Raw genomic sequence first — 16,448 nt, forward strand, 5'->3', positions numbered from 1 at the left:
ATAGATATTGAGATATTTGTTTCAGCCAATCAGAGCATGGCGCACGTGCATGCGCGTGAGTTCGTGCTAATTTGACAGTGTCATATCATTAACACTATTGATATATCCTTATGTAATGAGTTTCAAAGCATTTCATTAAAAAATGTTAAAGTTATAGCTATATTAAGTATATCAGTCAATTCACTCGTTTCACGCGCACGCACGTGCAGGCGTATGCGCGCAAAATGACCTTCGTTCCGCACACCTACACTACACACCTATTAACCCTAAAAAGGTTTTAGCTCAGTTGGGTGAACAGTTTCTGGGAACACTCGCGGACAAAAAAGTACCGGAGAATAAATAAGAAAAAAAATAATAATAATAAGAAACAGAGTAAAAACAATATGTTCCCAAACTCCGTTTGGGGAACATAACTACTTACGCATGCTTGGATAGGTATACATATCATACTTCCTCCTGACAAGTAATTAATTAAATTTTTAGTTATACATGTTTCACTCTGGGTAAGATTGTTGTCATAACACAAAATTTTCTATTTTAAGAAGAAAAAAAATTGTAGGAATTGAGACACTAGTTAGCTAATATTAATTAAGACTTTGTACACTTTCATTGAATGTATAGGGATCGAAATACTTATTTTTCGCTGTCCTTAGAAACCAGAAAGCAAACATTGAAGCATGTAAATATTTTCCAGCTGTATACTGATCAGAACAATAAAAGTGAAAGTACAAAGGAAATAATTCATAATGACCATACATATTGTGACTTGGGGTCATTACAGATTTATTTCCTAAATATACAAGGAAAAGTTCAGTCCGTAGGCAAACATTCGACATATCAGAAATCGACCTGTATGTCAGTATGAATATCAAGACATCTGAAAGAAGTGATATTACTAATAATGAGTGGGTCAGATGATTTACATTAGGTGAATGTAGTGTGTATAGGTTTAAATAGACAGTAACTTGAGAAAGCAGCAATGTCGGAATGTTGTAGAAATAATGGAGATATAGTGCTATGTTTAGCTAACTGTGTTATATCAAGATATGTGGATAAAAAACTCAGTGAGGAGCCAAAGAAGTGGGTCATTATATTTGTTGTCCGGGTCTGGATAGGGTACGTGATAGACGCGGGGGCAGTGTTATTCCTGGGACTCAAGCTCGGACTCCCAGAATGGACGGACACATACAAGATCCCCATTCTATGTTACGTGGGCGTCGTGCTTGCTTTGTTAATAACACTGTCTGTGGTAGCCGCCAAGAAATGGGAGGCTATAGCTAATGCCTACCACCCCAAAATATGGAGACTGATTTTTGTATCTTTCAAAATAACCACCTTCGTCCACGCCTTGTTTATTTTTTATGTGGCGGATTTTCGGGAGTGGTATGGAGTTGTTACATCTGTGGTGGCTATAATTGACATGACATTGTGTATGTTGGAGATACTAAGGGTTTTACTGTGTTTCTGTGAATTTTGTCCGTGTGCCTATCATGCGGACCCTGAGGCGTCATGTCTCTGTTTTAATTGTTTCAAATGCAAGGAAGAAGAACGTCGCAGGGCAATGAGTCAACAACAAAATAAATACATGCAAGCTTAGTGTTAACGATGAGAATAGTCGTCATAAGGAAAAATATACTTGATTTACAAATGACCCATTTTTTGGCATCTTGAAATCCCGTACCAAACATTCTAACAAATGCTCATGAGCAGCTCATGAGACTCACATGAGAATCAAGTAAGAATTGTATGCAAATTAGGTAGAATTGAATTTTGCTCATGTGCAGATTGTTAGTCTCTGTTAGGGAGGAAAATACTAACCAAAATGCACATGTGCAAAATTATGCTCACCTCAATGCTCATGAGCAAAAGTCTATTCAATTTGCTCACCTAAGAAAAACCTTATTTAAGATAGAGCATTGGTAGTGATTTTTCTAAGTTCAGTTTTCTCACGTGAGCAAGAAGTGAGCAAGAGGTGAGGAAATTGTACATAGTCAAAATTCATTATTACAAGTAGAACCAAAACCAAAGAATTACAAGTCCTCACGTGAGGCTCACATGAGGAAATACAATACTCTGACACTCTATGTGGTCCAAGCTTTCCCAAGCCTTTATTACAAATTGACCATGTGTTAAGTGTTAACACTTCCTGCTGATAGCATCACAAATGATTGGGGACCAGGCAGGAATATCTTAATTTCTTGAGCTTCTAATTTTCATATTCCCATCAATTTGAAAATGCCTTCCTCTTCCTAAACAACCTGTTGTGTCCCCCACTGTTACTTAAAGTGCAGCAGTATCCAATGAGGAGGGCCAGTCAGGATTTGTGCGCCTTCTCAGACCAGTTCAAAATTTCAATACAAAATGTTTGTGAGGGACATTGAAAGTACCAGTATATGGATTAATACAGTAAAGATCTGAAATATGCTTTTGGAAATACATGTCTGTCATCACCATTTTGAAATAAATGCCAGCCTTTAAAAGTTACAAATGTATATCCAGTATGTCCATGGGATGAGGAAATGATTAAAGATCAATTAGATTTTACCATATGGTGCAGCCACAATGAAGAAAAGATTTGCTGAGAATAGGGTAAGTGCTTTGAAATTTATTATCCCCCTCTCATTTCAGATAATACTAATTAAAAAATAATATGTTTTTGTGTTAATTATCAGCGTATTTTATTTTGATATATTTAATGCAGAATGTTATCAGGAATTACAGTTTAATTAAGAACTATAAATATGGTAAGAACAGATTAGGTCAGAGTGTACAATTGACAGCCTCAGTGCAGTATTCCATGAATTACATTATTTAAGTTGCTAATTAAATATTGATGCATATGATTTTTCTATTGACTGGCTTTTCATGACCAATAGAACCTAGCTTGAAAATATTATATAACTAACTATCACTTCAAATTTTTTGCAGATGAAAGTTAATTGGAATCAAAGGATCTGCAGATTAATCACGGACCCTAGCTGAGCTTGCATACATGACAGAGTTCTGATGTTGGCACTCATTTAAAGGAAATGCAAGGAAAAAGAATGGAACAGGATGAATTGATTACGATTCTTATGACCACTGGATTATTTATTTTACACCCAAGTATGACTGCCACTCATAAATTCAGCAAAGGCAGAAACATCTACTTAGCCTCCAAGACAACTTTAAGACAACTTTAATCCATTTAGTACTAGTGCAGTCAAAAAAGTTGACTGGACATTTACATTGGATGTTCTATGTTAATCTACTGGAAATGGAACTATTGAATAAAAATAATTAATTTGATTGATGTGTGCTGTACATAATTATGATAATTTAATTTAATTTTTTATTTCATTTTAAGTTTAAAAAAGGAAGTTGACTGAACATAATTATGCATGCATCTATTTACATGTACATGTTGCTCAAGAGTATTTAAAATGTAACTGATGAATCACATTTTAAAATTACATAATTATATAATGTTTGTAATATGAATTTTGTTCTATTGTTGCTTGTTCAGGTAAGCAATTGTTGCACATGAGTCTCATGAGACTCATGAGCCTCATGTGAGCAAAATTCTAGGTGAGCAAAATGATTCCTCACGTGAGCAAAAAATTCTAATGTGCAGAACCCTGCTCACGTGAGCATTTCACCTAATTTGCATGTTAAATTGCACATGAGACTCACATGAGCAACTCAGGTGAGGAAATCTGGTTAGTCCTCACGTGAGCTGCTCATGAGCAAATTGTGAGAATGGTTTGGTATGGGATCTGAAGTTATTACAAGGAGATATATTCTAAGTGTGCAAGTCTATACTGTACGATTGAAAAAAATTAAAGCTTACAAGATAAAATTTTCTTCAAGTTTATAATTATGAACATTTCATTTAGTATTGTATTATAATTCCATTCCATGTGATTATGATCAGTTTGTGTTGTCAAGCTAGATATAAATAAATGTCAAATTTGCACGTTTTTAGAGGAACTGATATGTACTGGTAACAACATACGACGACAGGCTCATGCTTCAGAAAAAAAGTTTCATAAAACTAGTATTTCATTCCATATGAAAAAGTTTGTATGGGTAAGGTCAGTAGTAGGTGGAGAAAAGGGGGGCTCTCTTTTTCAAAGCAAAATTTTTTTTTTAAATATTTCGATCCCCTACCCCTGTTGCTGAACGATTGAAGATCCAGCATCTGAATTCTAAGGGAGAAATTATTGTACTGAAAAGTTAGAAAGACCTATCACATTTCTCTCCTAGGCCTCCACGAAATACCCAAGGGATTTCAGAGTTTGTTTTTCTTTTCAATTTTTTCTCAGAAGTGCCCCTTCCCCGGCCATTGAAAATAGGTCTGTAGGGTGGCATAAAATGCAATTGCAAGCAAGATTTACAGATGTAGCATTCAAAACAGGCAAAGGAAATGATAATCATGGCAAAAGTACGGGCAGTTCTGAATTGCCAGTTTTAATGTGCACGATTTGAAAACTACTTGATATTAAAGCAAAACGAAACCTAGTATAATCTAGGGAGGCCCTGGGGACTGTAAAGTATCAGTATAGATACATTATTTATAGAGGTGTAAATTATATCTCTTAACTCTTGCAACTATACAGGGTTCATGTTAACTGAAACATACAGGTAATATAATTAAATGTTGATAGGAACATCATGAACATGGAGAGAAAAAAATGCCTGAAACTATAATCAACATCTCCCTCAATTACACACAATAAATATTGTTACTTATAAATCATATTCTGTACGTGTAATATTAAAATGTACCCTGTCCGAGAAGAACAAGTATAAAGCTATTTTTCATGGAATGGACACCATTCCCTTCAGTGCAAATATGATGATACCTGCCCTATTTTATATTCTAAACCAGTGTAACTGCTCATCACCCCAATTTATGGGCAAAATATTTTCATATCACATGATTCTTGGCCAGTTTATAAGTAATTTTTTTTTTACTTGTAAAGTCATTTATTGAAATATCAAATTAAGTTCTTTGTATATTTTTTTCACAATTGCACCTACCAATATATCCAGTCACAATTTATAAATTAAGATTCAACTGCACCTTCAATGTAACTGTTTACTGGAAATAAATACAAGGGGCAATTCATGAGTCCAAAAATTACAGCATCATTTTGGGGAAATCTTGTTTGATATAGTTCAGATGCAAAAATTGAGATAAAAATAGAAACATGATATAGTCATTGACTCTGCAATTCATTATTACATCTATCACAATGCAGAAAGATCAGCACATACACAGTGTGCAATTATAACTTTTAACCATATTTTTTCCAAACATTTTGCAATAACCATTATTATAATATTGAAAAACAGAATTGTGTCTGGCCATGCCCTTTCGGTCTACAACAGTTCATTTTAAAAAGGATTTAAGAAAAATACATAATATCTACCAATCTCAAAACATATCAAGTTCATACATGTACAGTATTTATGGTCAAGATCTTAAATTTTTCTCTTTTGATATTTTGTTGGTAAGAGAGCAAAATGTTACATGTAAAGTTTTCTCATATTTTTTTTCTCCTTATTTTGCACATTCATATGAAAATTCCTTATTGCGAGTGCATACACATGTAGAACTATTGTAAATTTTATATATCTTTTAGTTCTCAACGACACCTGAATGATATTTTTGGGCATAATGTGAAATTACAGGTATAATAATTTAAATATCAAGTTTTGAAAAATTTTCATTTTTGTTTTTTTTATAATTTGTACATCATGTACATGTAACAAACTGATCCACCATTTTCTTGTAGAATAACAGCCAGGCACCAGGACACAATGTAAGAGCTGGGAGAGCCCAAGCTAACGAGCTCCATGGTCTCAGCGACCTAGTTTCAGTCCTCCAAGAAAAAGTAGTTACCACTCTTCTTCTGTTCAGTGTCCTGCGAAAAAAAACAACCCAGGCTTAAACATTTATATGTTCATGTATCAAAACGTGTATTTTGTCCACAGGGTTCATAAGTGTACAAACACTGTTAATGAAGCTTTCACATAAGGTTCAATTTTTTTCTGATTCATTGATTTTTTTGAGAAAATGATTTGTAAGAGTTGAAATTTAATAAATTTTTAACTTATTCTTTATTCTCCCTTTGAAAGATAGAATGGGACTTGGAAGTAACTTCTATCCTTAAAATCAACACTGATAAAGGAAATATAGCTCCATTATGAACAACATTCATTTTTCATGGATCAGACCTAGCACTTTTTATTCTTATTTATAATATGTACATTCTTTGACTGGCCTGTTACCTTGACAGAGTTGAGTTTGTTGATGCGGGGTCTGAAGTTGTTAGGATCTCGTCTGAAGGTGATGTCCAGGGACTCCAGGAAGTTATTCATTCCATTCAACAGTGACTGAGGACTGTAAAACAATAATCCAGTTTATAAATAACCAGTCACTGGTCCTCAAGCTCAGATCAATTCTAATCATTTTCACATTCACAACTGAAGGAAGAAAGCCTTACCTATTAGCCTTTGTACTGATAGAAGGAGTTCCTTCAAAGACCACGACTCGGTCAGCAAGGTAGGTAGCCATGATGAAATCGTGCTCCACCACAAAGGCAGTCTTCTTGGCATGTAAAATAAACCTAAAGAAAGAGACAATTTCTATTACATGTAGTAATAGACATATTACACTTGTTCAGAGATAAACTTACAGGTATTCCACTTAACAAATAATGCAGATATTAAAATTCAAATCAAGTTTTCCAAAAATAATTCAGCATGCTAATTGATGAGCAATAACAATCTTATCTTATTGTGACTTTAAACTGCTTCTTTCAAATGTACAGGTGTATAAGTAACAAAATTTACTTCTGCTAATTTCAACCAAATTTTGTATAAAGAAAACTAGAACCCTATACATGTGTACATATAATCAACATATAATTTTGTACTGACCTCTTGATGACTTTAGCAGCGTGCAGACGCTGTTCAGAATCCAGATAGGCAGACGGCTCGTCAATCAGGTACACGTCTGCTGGTTTTCCCAGACACAGAGCTAGGGCAACTCTCTGTAACTCTCCTCCTGACAAGTTCTGAACCTGTAGACACAATACATATACTGTTATAGAGAGAAGAAAAGCTCATTTCTTTCAATACACATGTATGTAGATACAGTAAATCCACACTTTCAGCAAACATGCTAACAATAAACTGATGCCTATAGCAGAGTGACTTTCTTTCATTAAAATATGATATAAACATATTAAATGGATATTATGAATTGTTTATGATAGCAGAATTGACTGTCTCTGGCACTTCATTAAAAGCTTCTTTTCACTTATGATTATGTTGCTTATTTGTAGATACATGCCAACTGCAATGTAGCCTGTTCCAGGCACAACTACAGTACAATATAAATCAACCTTACCTCTTGGTCTATGATGTTTTCTATCATGAGAGGCTTCATGACATCAGTCACAAACTGGGGGTGGACATAAGCATCCCGGATTCGTTCATGTAACAGCTGTCTCACTGTGCCCTGGGACTTGGGGCTAATCTTCTGTGGCTTGTAGCTCACATTCAACATTGGACAAGGCCCTGTGGGAAGGATGAACAATGTGAAAAAGAAATAAAATAAAAAAAATCAACAGTTCAATAGGCTCTCTAACCCTTTTAAGATAAACCTATGAATAACATCAGAGAATTTCGTCCTTCATCATTAGTTTCATAAATAGTGTGGACCATTGGAAAAAGGTGACAAGGAAATGTCTTGCAAAACAAATGACTTGTCAGAGCAAAAAATCCAAACTGAATGTAGTAATCCTTTGAACTTCAATAATATCCTAAAGATAATTAAAATTATATGTATTTGCATACAGTCAGACATATATTTGATATTATCTACATGTATAACAAACCTCCTTCATCTGGTGTCAGTTTTCCTGCCAGCATTCTGATAAATGTTGTTTTCCCTGTCCCATTCTCACCCAACATCACAATGATTTCTGAATCTGTGAACTGTCCACAACCAACTCGGAGTTCGAAACTTCCTACAATAACAAGAATGTGGATAGTATACTTGTATACACCTTAATAAATACTGGAACACCATGCAACATCCTAATAGTACAGATAATGCTACTGTCATGACATGAATATCCCCTCGCAACAAAGTCAGAGGGGATAAAGTGATCCACTTGTGTGTTTGTAGGTTAGCTTGTCCTTTATGCTAGGTGGAAGAGAAATAATCTGCATCGAAATTGATGCTGAATGCTGCATTAATTTCTAGATATGGTATTTGTGAGGGGACACTTAAAATACATAAACTGGTACAAAAATATAATTTTCGTGATATTTGTGAATTTTTTATATTTTGATCCATTTTCTCGCATAAACCTACCCATCTTCTTCATCATGTCTGGGTATTCATATCTACACATCCTCTTGATCTCTTCCTCCAAGGCTGTTTCTGCCACCTTGAATGTCAAGGATGCCTCTCTGAATCTTAGATTTTCTGTTGGAACAAATCCATCCAAGAAAATGTTGATTCCTGAAAACAAAATTATGGATTAAGATGTATTTTCTTACGTTCATAAGAACTTAAAACATATTAAAATATGAATTTTGATTCAAATCCATAAGCTGAGTCATATAATGCCATTACAATATAACATGTTTACAGAGATCTTAGTCAAAATTTAAAAATTTTAACCTTCAAAAATAAAACAACAAAATTCAACGATATTTGCATGAAAAAGCAGACTCAGTTCTACAAAATGAATCCTGGTACGTCTATATATTCTGAAAGTATACAAGTACAAAAATTCTTTAATTCTGAATATCACGTTCATTTGATAACAATTCATACCTTCTCTAACACTGAAAGGCATAGTAACAACACCATAAGCTCCGGGAACTCCATAGAGACAACAGATAAAGTCTGAGAGGTAGTCCAACACCGACAAGTCGTGTTCTACCACGATGATGAACTTGTCTGGATGAATCAGTTGTCGTATAGCCAAGGCAGCCTTCAATCTCTGCTTAACGTCCAGGTAACTAGAGGGCTCGTCAAACATGAAACTAAACACAAAAAACTGAAATTTACAAGAGTCATAAAATTAACAGAATTTCAGTCAAGCTGCTGCTGCTGGAAACATTAGAATTATACTAGACTACACACCGTACTGTGTATTCAATATTTATTTATGTCACTGCTTTCATCTACAATTTTCTCCAACAAATATCTGATGCAACAGGTACATGACTGTATGCAGTCAACTGGTTTTGTGATCTAGTAGTATTATGATTAGTTGAAACTTTGACATGTTGAATCAAAGTCATAAGTTCAAATATTTATCTCACATCTCTTATTAATGCACCCTTCATAAATGAACAAGAATCTCTGGAAATGTTTTCCCTCAATTTTTGCTGTTAGAATATTCTACAATTCTGAACAAGAACGCTTAAAATTCAAAAGAACTACCAGCAGAATTTCAATTTGAAATCGGTATCTGATTAAATAGGAACTTGCTTCAGAGGCTACAATTGTTGTCAACACAATTTTTATGAATGTGAACAGCAATTTATCATATCATCACCAGCAAGAAAATTTTGAATTTACAGTAGAGGAAGCATAAATGTACACTGTATTCTAGTATGTTCTAGTAGAAAATTGTACTTCTATTAGAGAAAAAACATGTCCATAAAATTTTAAAATTTTGAGGTCCGAAAAAAATATCTACATGATGTAGATGTCTGTTTCTGCAGATACATTTTTTCTTTGTCTTTTTTTGTATCACAGTATGTCTGGTTTGTAATTTGTTTTCCCTTTCTAATTTACAATACTGACCTACATGTATGCTAGGTATTTATGCAATATGGAAGAAAAGGAGCTTTTTAGCTCATGAAATAACGAAAAATATTGGGAATGGTAAGTAATATATCAAATTACTTCATGGAATAATTTACAAATTCAAAGCATTTCTTATTGTTTTCTTTTTTCTTTGGAGTGGGTATATGGAATAGAAAGAGGAAACAAACAAAACTCTTTTTTCATAGGCCAAACACCAAACAAAGAAAGTGATTAAATCAAGTTTTATAAATCCCTATTTTCAGGAAATAATCCCTGAAGTTGTTGGACAGACCACTTACATATCAGCCTTCTGTATGCACACCATGGCACAAGCAAACCTCTGTAGTTCCCCTCCTGAGAGATCCTCCACATTTCTGTCTTTTACATTAACCAAATCTGTAAAGTCGTTATATTTTTACATTTTTCACTGGCATTCTGGCAACACATGTACATGCAATGAAAGATTCAATTCCTCACAAAATTGTATAATTTAACTGGCTGAGAAGCTAATACACATCAAAGGTTCAAAGTTTAAATAATCAATTTATAATTGGTTTCAAGACCACTATTTTTGCTTAATTGAACTGATTTATTTACTTTAAATGGTGGTCATATATTTTTTTACCAGGTAAATATGTCCTGTAACCAGGTATTTCCTGTTTTAAAAAATATGCATCTCTTATAGGCACAAGTACTTTTTTTATGGTAATTTCCCTAAGAACCTGAGCTTACCGAGTTGTTCACACACATCTGTCTGATTTCCCAGGTCATCCTTTTTGTCTAGTAACTGCTGAACAGATCCCTGAAAACCAGACACAAAAATTATTTCTTTCCCACCTTACTCCAAAATTTACAGAACAGTGGAAATGTAAAGTTAACAAGATGCTATAGTAATGATCAGAGCAGTTATTCTATTTCAAAACACATTATACAGGGGGAAGGGAGGTAATGTAAACTTTAGAAAGACATTTTCACTACCTCATTTTGAAACATTCATGCTTATGTAGAAATTAAGTAATAAAACAGCCCCCCAAGAAATCAAATTAGAAAGAAGACAAATGTGAGAAGAACTGGGCAGTGTACCTTTACGGCCTTTACTTGGGATCTGGTCTACATACTGGGGCTTGATAATTACCTTAACAGCCTTTGGGATCTGATCTACATACTGGGGCTTGATAATTATCTTAACAGCCTTTGGGATCTGATCTACATACTGGGGCTTGATAATTATCTTAACAGCCTTCGGGATCTAATCTACATACTGGGGCTTGATAATTACCTTAACAGCCTTTGGGATCTGATCTACATACTGGGGCTTGATAATAGCCTTCAGGTCATCTTCCAGGATTTTGGTGAAGAAGTTCTGTAGCTCTGACCCTCTAAAATAGGTCAGGATCTCTGTCCAGTCAGGGGGGTCCTGTCAATGAGACAAAATAGGTGTAAACACACAGTATAAAAATATATGTACAAATCGAGGGGGGTGGGGGTGGGTTCCTGTTAGTGAGATAAAATAAGTGTAAACACACAACACAGAAATATATGTAAAATGTAAAACATTTAGCAACCTCTACATAAACACTATACAATTAACACAGCCAGTAAAACTCCTTAAATATAAGAAATTATCATAATTTCCCACCGTTTTCTCTGTGAAAAGATTTTGAAAATTATGTTTGTTATATTAACATTTCTCAATTTTTTTTTCAACTGAATATGAATTTTCATGCCTGTAATTATGCATGTCCAATTTTGCTTCCTTATGATGCTTAACTATTCAAGTGTATATCAAAGATCTTTATATCTGTATAAGAAACAAAGTGCAAAGCCTTCAACAGGATTCATAAAAGTTTCCTTATAACATACATTTTCCTACAGGCAATTTCTTGGTAACCAAGTTTAACTGTGCCTTGGTCTTTAAGAATTAATACAGAAAAGGATACCCTATGGCATGCATTCCATTTACATTAAATGGTTTCTAATTCTTACATTGAAACGGCCTAAGTTTGGTTTCTGTTTTCCTGCCAAAATTTTCAGCGCTGTGGACTTTCCAATACCATTGGTGCCGACCAATCCCAGCACTTCTCCAGGTCTGGGAATCGGAAGTCTGGACAGAAAAAAGGTGAAAATATTGATTAAGATAGAATACTTGTGCATATAACTAAACTAATTGATAAACTAAATAAATGTCAGTGTGAATGCCAGTGTTACAGTAAGGAATGAGCTTACAATGATACCCTACTACCATACCAATTATAATGGCAAGTTGAAACAAACTGATAAATGTAGACCAACAAACATTCCATCACTATTTACCCCACCTAACCCTTTTTACTGTGTGTGATAAGCATTGTACTTTTTTAGGCCATTACATCACTTATAAAATGAGATAATGAGATCTTAAACTGTTACTGAGTTGCAGGATTTACCTGTGAAGTTTGAAGGAATTAGCACTGTATCGGTGGGTTGTGTCTTTTTCCAGATTACTGGGTAAGTTGATGATGGATATAGCTTCAAAAGGACATTTCTGAAAAAAAAGATTTGGAGACATGTGTACTTCTTCTGTGTAAATGATCAGTCCATAGTTTCACAAGCATTTATGATAATTCTATAGGATATCTTATATTAAATTTAACGCATAAGAAGTAGAAAATATATTCAAGAAATATTTACATACCTTGGATATACAGAATGATTCTCTATCTGCATGTTCAAATTAAATTGTCTGTGCATTTATTGTAGATTTATCGCATATTCTTAAGATGCCTCCTTTTAATTTATATCAGATATATTGATGGTCAATTAAGAATATTTAAAATAACAAGACAATAATGTATAAAAAAAATCTTCTGAGATAGCTTACCTTTGCACAGATACCACATCCAATACAGAGCTCTTCAGAAATGAAAGCAATTTTGTCTGCAGGAGTGACCTCTATGCATAATTTTCCTACAGAAGAACTTTATCATTACAACATGTAGAAAGAGATATTTTTATTATTAAAGATTAAAAAAGAAGTGACATTAATCTTTTTTTTCAAACTGGGATAAACCACAATGTCTCAATAACATATATTAAACAGTCAGATGTTAAGTAATTAAAATTAGATTCTTTCAATTTTAAAATCAAATCTTCTTTAATGAACTGTAACTTTACCTAATGCTAAATACAGATATTTATTATAAAAGTAAGCACATCTAAACTATGTGACTTAGTATTGTCCTCTCTTTTCATTTAGGTTTAGAGATCTTACCCATTCTAACAACAGGACATGACTTTTTACATTCCTGTCTGCATCTTTTCGGCTTACATTTGTCATTGCTCACAATGGCTATACGAGTCAGTTTGTCAGCCGGAGCTGTCGATTTGTCATTTTTTCTGGACATTTTGCCTACAAAAAAGATAACAACAATATAATAAAATATATATTTTCATGTCAAAAATACTTTCAGAAATTCTACATTTTTCTGCTTATTCATCTTTCAAACTTGGTCTATGAGTTCAAAGTAAAATTAAAACATTTCCAACTTGTAATATTTATAGACAGTGAAATAAATGTCCCTTTCTTATTTTTAATTCACTGTAAATAATTTAACATATGTTTTCGAGTAAACAATGGTAAAAGTTGTGCAGGAGTTTCCTGTCAATTGGCTTGGGATGATCTCACGGTCTCAAGTACACCATTTTACATTAAAATAAACATCGTTTCCAATTGTTATGTAAGATTAGGATATTAAGCTGCTTCCTTGTTGTTTGTTGGTTTGATCTAAGTTCCTTGTGTTTATGATGTTTATTTGAATTATAAAAGCTTCCAGTTTATTTCATATATACAGAGCAAGACGCTCTGCGTTTTTAATTTTTTGTGGGAAAAAACCATGGTAACATGGCTGATTCATTAAATTTTGCAAGAACGTACTTTCAAGATTTCAGGTGGAGCAGGATTTTATGAAACTTTCCCTTGCAATATTCAATCATTGAGGAAATTCGGGTACACAGCTGCTATACATAAATTAGATCTACGTTAAGTTTATCATTTTCTTCGTGTTATTGTTTTGGAAATAATAAATGAAAATCATGATTTTCATACCGATACCTTAACAAGGCTCCAATCTCCTTGGTTATGAATAACTTATTGAAATATGGTCATTACACCCATGTGTCAACAGCATGTGCAATCCTCAATATACACGCATATAAATCTGGGTGTCCAGGATGTTTTGGTAAAGTGTGAACTATATAATACATTTCATGGGATTATTTGTAGATTCTGATATAGATATTCGTGTTTAATAGCAAGAAAAACACACTATACAATACCTTGAATGGATTATAACCCTCCAACGGGTTTTCAATCCAAATGCTTCTGTGGCACTTGGACTTTCTTTACACCTAGCGGAAGCCGGTTTTTAAGGGGCAGATAATTCAATAAATATCCGCATTCAACAGCCCATAAGTTTTTAATACAACAAAAATTAAAGACGTATTTACATGTATGAATTTTAGATCGTTAAAAAGTAATTAGACAGGAAATTAAACACTGGTTGTGTGTCTTGGATTATTTTATACATTATACCATATCAGAGACATACGTCTCTGACCATATGTATGATATGATATTTTTAATTTTTTTTATTTTACGTTTCAGTTATTTATTGAAATAGCTATGCAGTTTATTAATTTTATGTCTATTTTACTTTAATTCTTCTGGGGGGGGGGGGGGCTTACAGTGCATGTATTCCCGAAATTAATTTTTAAATAATTAAATAATTTTTTTAAATAATTAAATAATTTTTTTTTTTTTATTTTGGGGAAAATTTTGCATCCACTTGCTCATATAGCTTTAAGTTGTTAGGAGTCTTTTTAAAATGAACTGAGAAATTCATTTTTTTTTTAAATATAATAGTTTTCCTGGTATATATATTGGATATTGCTTTATTTATGACAAAGCTAGCGCAATCTTCCCAGTGTAAACTATTAAAATCGGGAAGCTACACTGGAAAAACCACGTATATACAAAATTAAAGAAAAATAATTATAAGTGTTTGACGGTGTGTTGTCATTCATTTTGATATCAATTTTAAAATTAATATAAATGAAAATGTAAAATCATGCAATACCTCATCAATCCCAATCCACTTCCAGGCGCGGATCCAGAACACCCCAGACCAAATAAAAATAAAAACCTAAACTCGCCCAAACTTCAAAAACTTATTTCATGGGGTGGGGTGGGTCGGGGGGTGGAGGGGGGGGGGGGTAGTCGATGACTTCTACTGCTTGAAACAGAAACCTTTTACTTTTCATACCAATTTAACACGTATTCGCATTTACCAGGGGGGTATGCGTTTTCCGAGGGGGGGTCCAAGGTAACTTTTTTGCTTTAGTATATAAATTTAATAACCTTTAAAATTCAAGGGGGGGGGGGGTGGGGGCTAACCCCCCTCGACCCCCTCTAGATCCGCGCATGACTTCCCAATAGAGTTTTTCCTAATGCAAAATCCGGTAAAATGTAAATCACATTGTATATAATTATGTGATTGAAAAAAAACTCTACGATATATAAATCATATACTTAATTTTACAACGGAAACTAGATTTTAATGCTGAGTTATTCTTCGATTAGCGGCTTTACAAATTCGAGTGGAAGGTGGGTCATAATGGACCCTCATTCAATAAAAATAAAAAAAATTAAATGCCAAATTTACATGATTAATATCATGATACATTTTGCATTTCATTCAAAATCAATTTACAACATGATGCATTGGTCCCAGTAACAACAAGCAAAATCAATGAATTGTGGTCCCCTGCTTTCCGTGTCTTTGTGGAAGACGTCATTTTTATGACATATTGTGTCAAATATGAAAACCCTATCATGTATGTCACTCAGAAGTTATCACCGACGTGGATTGTTTTGAAAATTAGGTCAATCGCGAAGATCAAAGTGAAGGGGTCAGAAATCAACGCATGCTCGGAAATATCTTGTCTACGGAAGCGTATTAGTGCCACTTGGACACTTCACTTTTTTTTAATTTGAACACTTTAATCTGTAAATTTTACACTTTAAAGTGTAAATTTTACACTTTAATCTGTAAAATTTACACTTTAATCTGTAAATTTTACACTTTAATCTGTAAAATTTACACTTTAATCTGTAAAACTTATACTTTAAAGTGTAAATTTTACACTTTAATCCGTAAAATTTACACTTTAATCTGTAAATTTTACACTTTAATCTGTAAATTTTATACTTTAAAGTGTAAAATTTATACTTTAATCTGTAAATTTTACACTTTAATCTGTAAATTTTATACTTTAAAGTGTAAATTTTACACTTTAATCTGTAAATTTTACACTTTAATCTGTAAATTTTACACTTAAATCTGTAAAGTTTACACTTTAATCTGTAAAATTTACACTTTAATCTGTAAATTTTACACTTTAAAGTGTAAATTTAAATTTTACACATTAAAATGTAAAATTTACACTTTAAAGTGTAAAATTTACAGATTAAAGTGTAAATTTTACAGATTGAAGTGTAAAATTTACAGATTAAAGTGTAAAATTTACAGATTAATGTGTAAATTTTAGAGATTAATGTGTAAAATTTACAGATTAATGTGTAAATTTT

General features: G+C 33.2%; 1 protein-coding gene across 2 annotated transcripts; it reads right to left on the bottom strand.

Moving 5' to 3' along the window:
* Positions 1-5,066: 5,066 nt before the first annotated feature.
* Positions 5,067-14,236, bottom strand: LOC134250330 (ATP-binding cassette sub-family E member 1). 2 transcript variants are annotated; one of them, XM_062732695.1, is made up of 16 exons: positions 14,138-14,236; positions 13,074-13,211; positions 12,684-12,769; positions 12,250-12,347; positions 11,810-11,927; positions 11,103-11,240; positions 10,556-10,625; positions 10,123-10,219; positions 8,840-9,051; positions 8,372-8,521; positions 7,890-8,021; positions 7,400-7,569; positions 6,928-7,070; positions 6,492-6,614; positions 6,277-6,388; positions 5,067-5,909 (listed from the first exon to the last, which is right to left on the bottom strand). In XM_062732695.1, the coding sequence occupies exons 2-16, from the start codon at positions 13,204-13,206 to the stop codon at positions 5,862-5,864; spliced, it is 1,830 nt and encodes a 609-aa protein (XP_062588679.1). In that variant the 5' UTR covers positions 13,207-13,211; positions 14,138-14,236; the 3' UTR covers positions 5,067-5,861. The 2 variants fall into 2 exon arrangements, with proteins under 2 accessions (XP_062588679.1, XP_062588686.1); XM_062732702.1 differs by lacking the exon at positions 14,138-14,236 and adding an exon at positions 13,914-13,932.
* Between the last annotated feature and the right edge of the window lie 2,212 nt (positions 14,237-16,448).

Source organism: Saccostrea cucullata, unplaced genomic scaffold (assembly GCF_032062105.1).
Source record: "Saccostrea cucullata isolate Sc308-1 unplaced genomic scaffold, CSIRO_AGI_Scuc_v1 ctg1984, whole genome shotgun sequence".
Taxonomy (NCBI): domain Eukaryota; kingdom Metazoa; phylum Mollusca; class Bivalvia; order Ostreida; family Ostreidae; genus Saccostrea; species Saccostrea cuccullata.

What these genes read in the sequence shown, in the direction of transcription:
- LOC134250330 (XM_062732695.1), bottom strand. Translation starts at nt 13,206, where the DNA reads ATGTCCAGAAAAAATGACAAATCGACAGCTCCGGCTGACAAACTGACT. An exon ending in GATGTGGTATCTGTGCAAAG is followed by an intron (nt 12,348 to 12,683) that starts GTAAGCTATCTC and finishes CTTTTTTTTCAG; the next exon opens with AAATGTCCTTTTGAAGCTAT. An exon ending in TGCATACAGAAGGCTGATAT is followed by an intron (nt 9,052 to 10,122) that starts GTAAGTGGTCTG and finishes TTTTGTGTTTAG; the next exon opens with TTTCATGTTTGACGAGCCCT.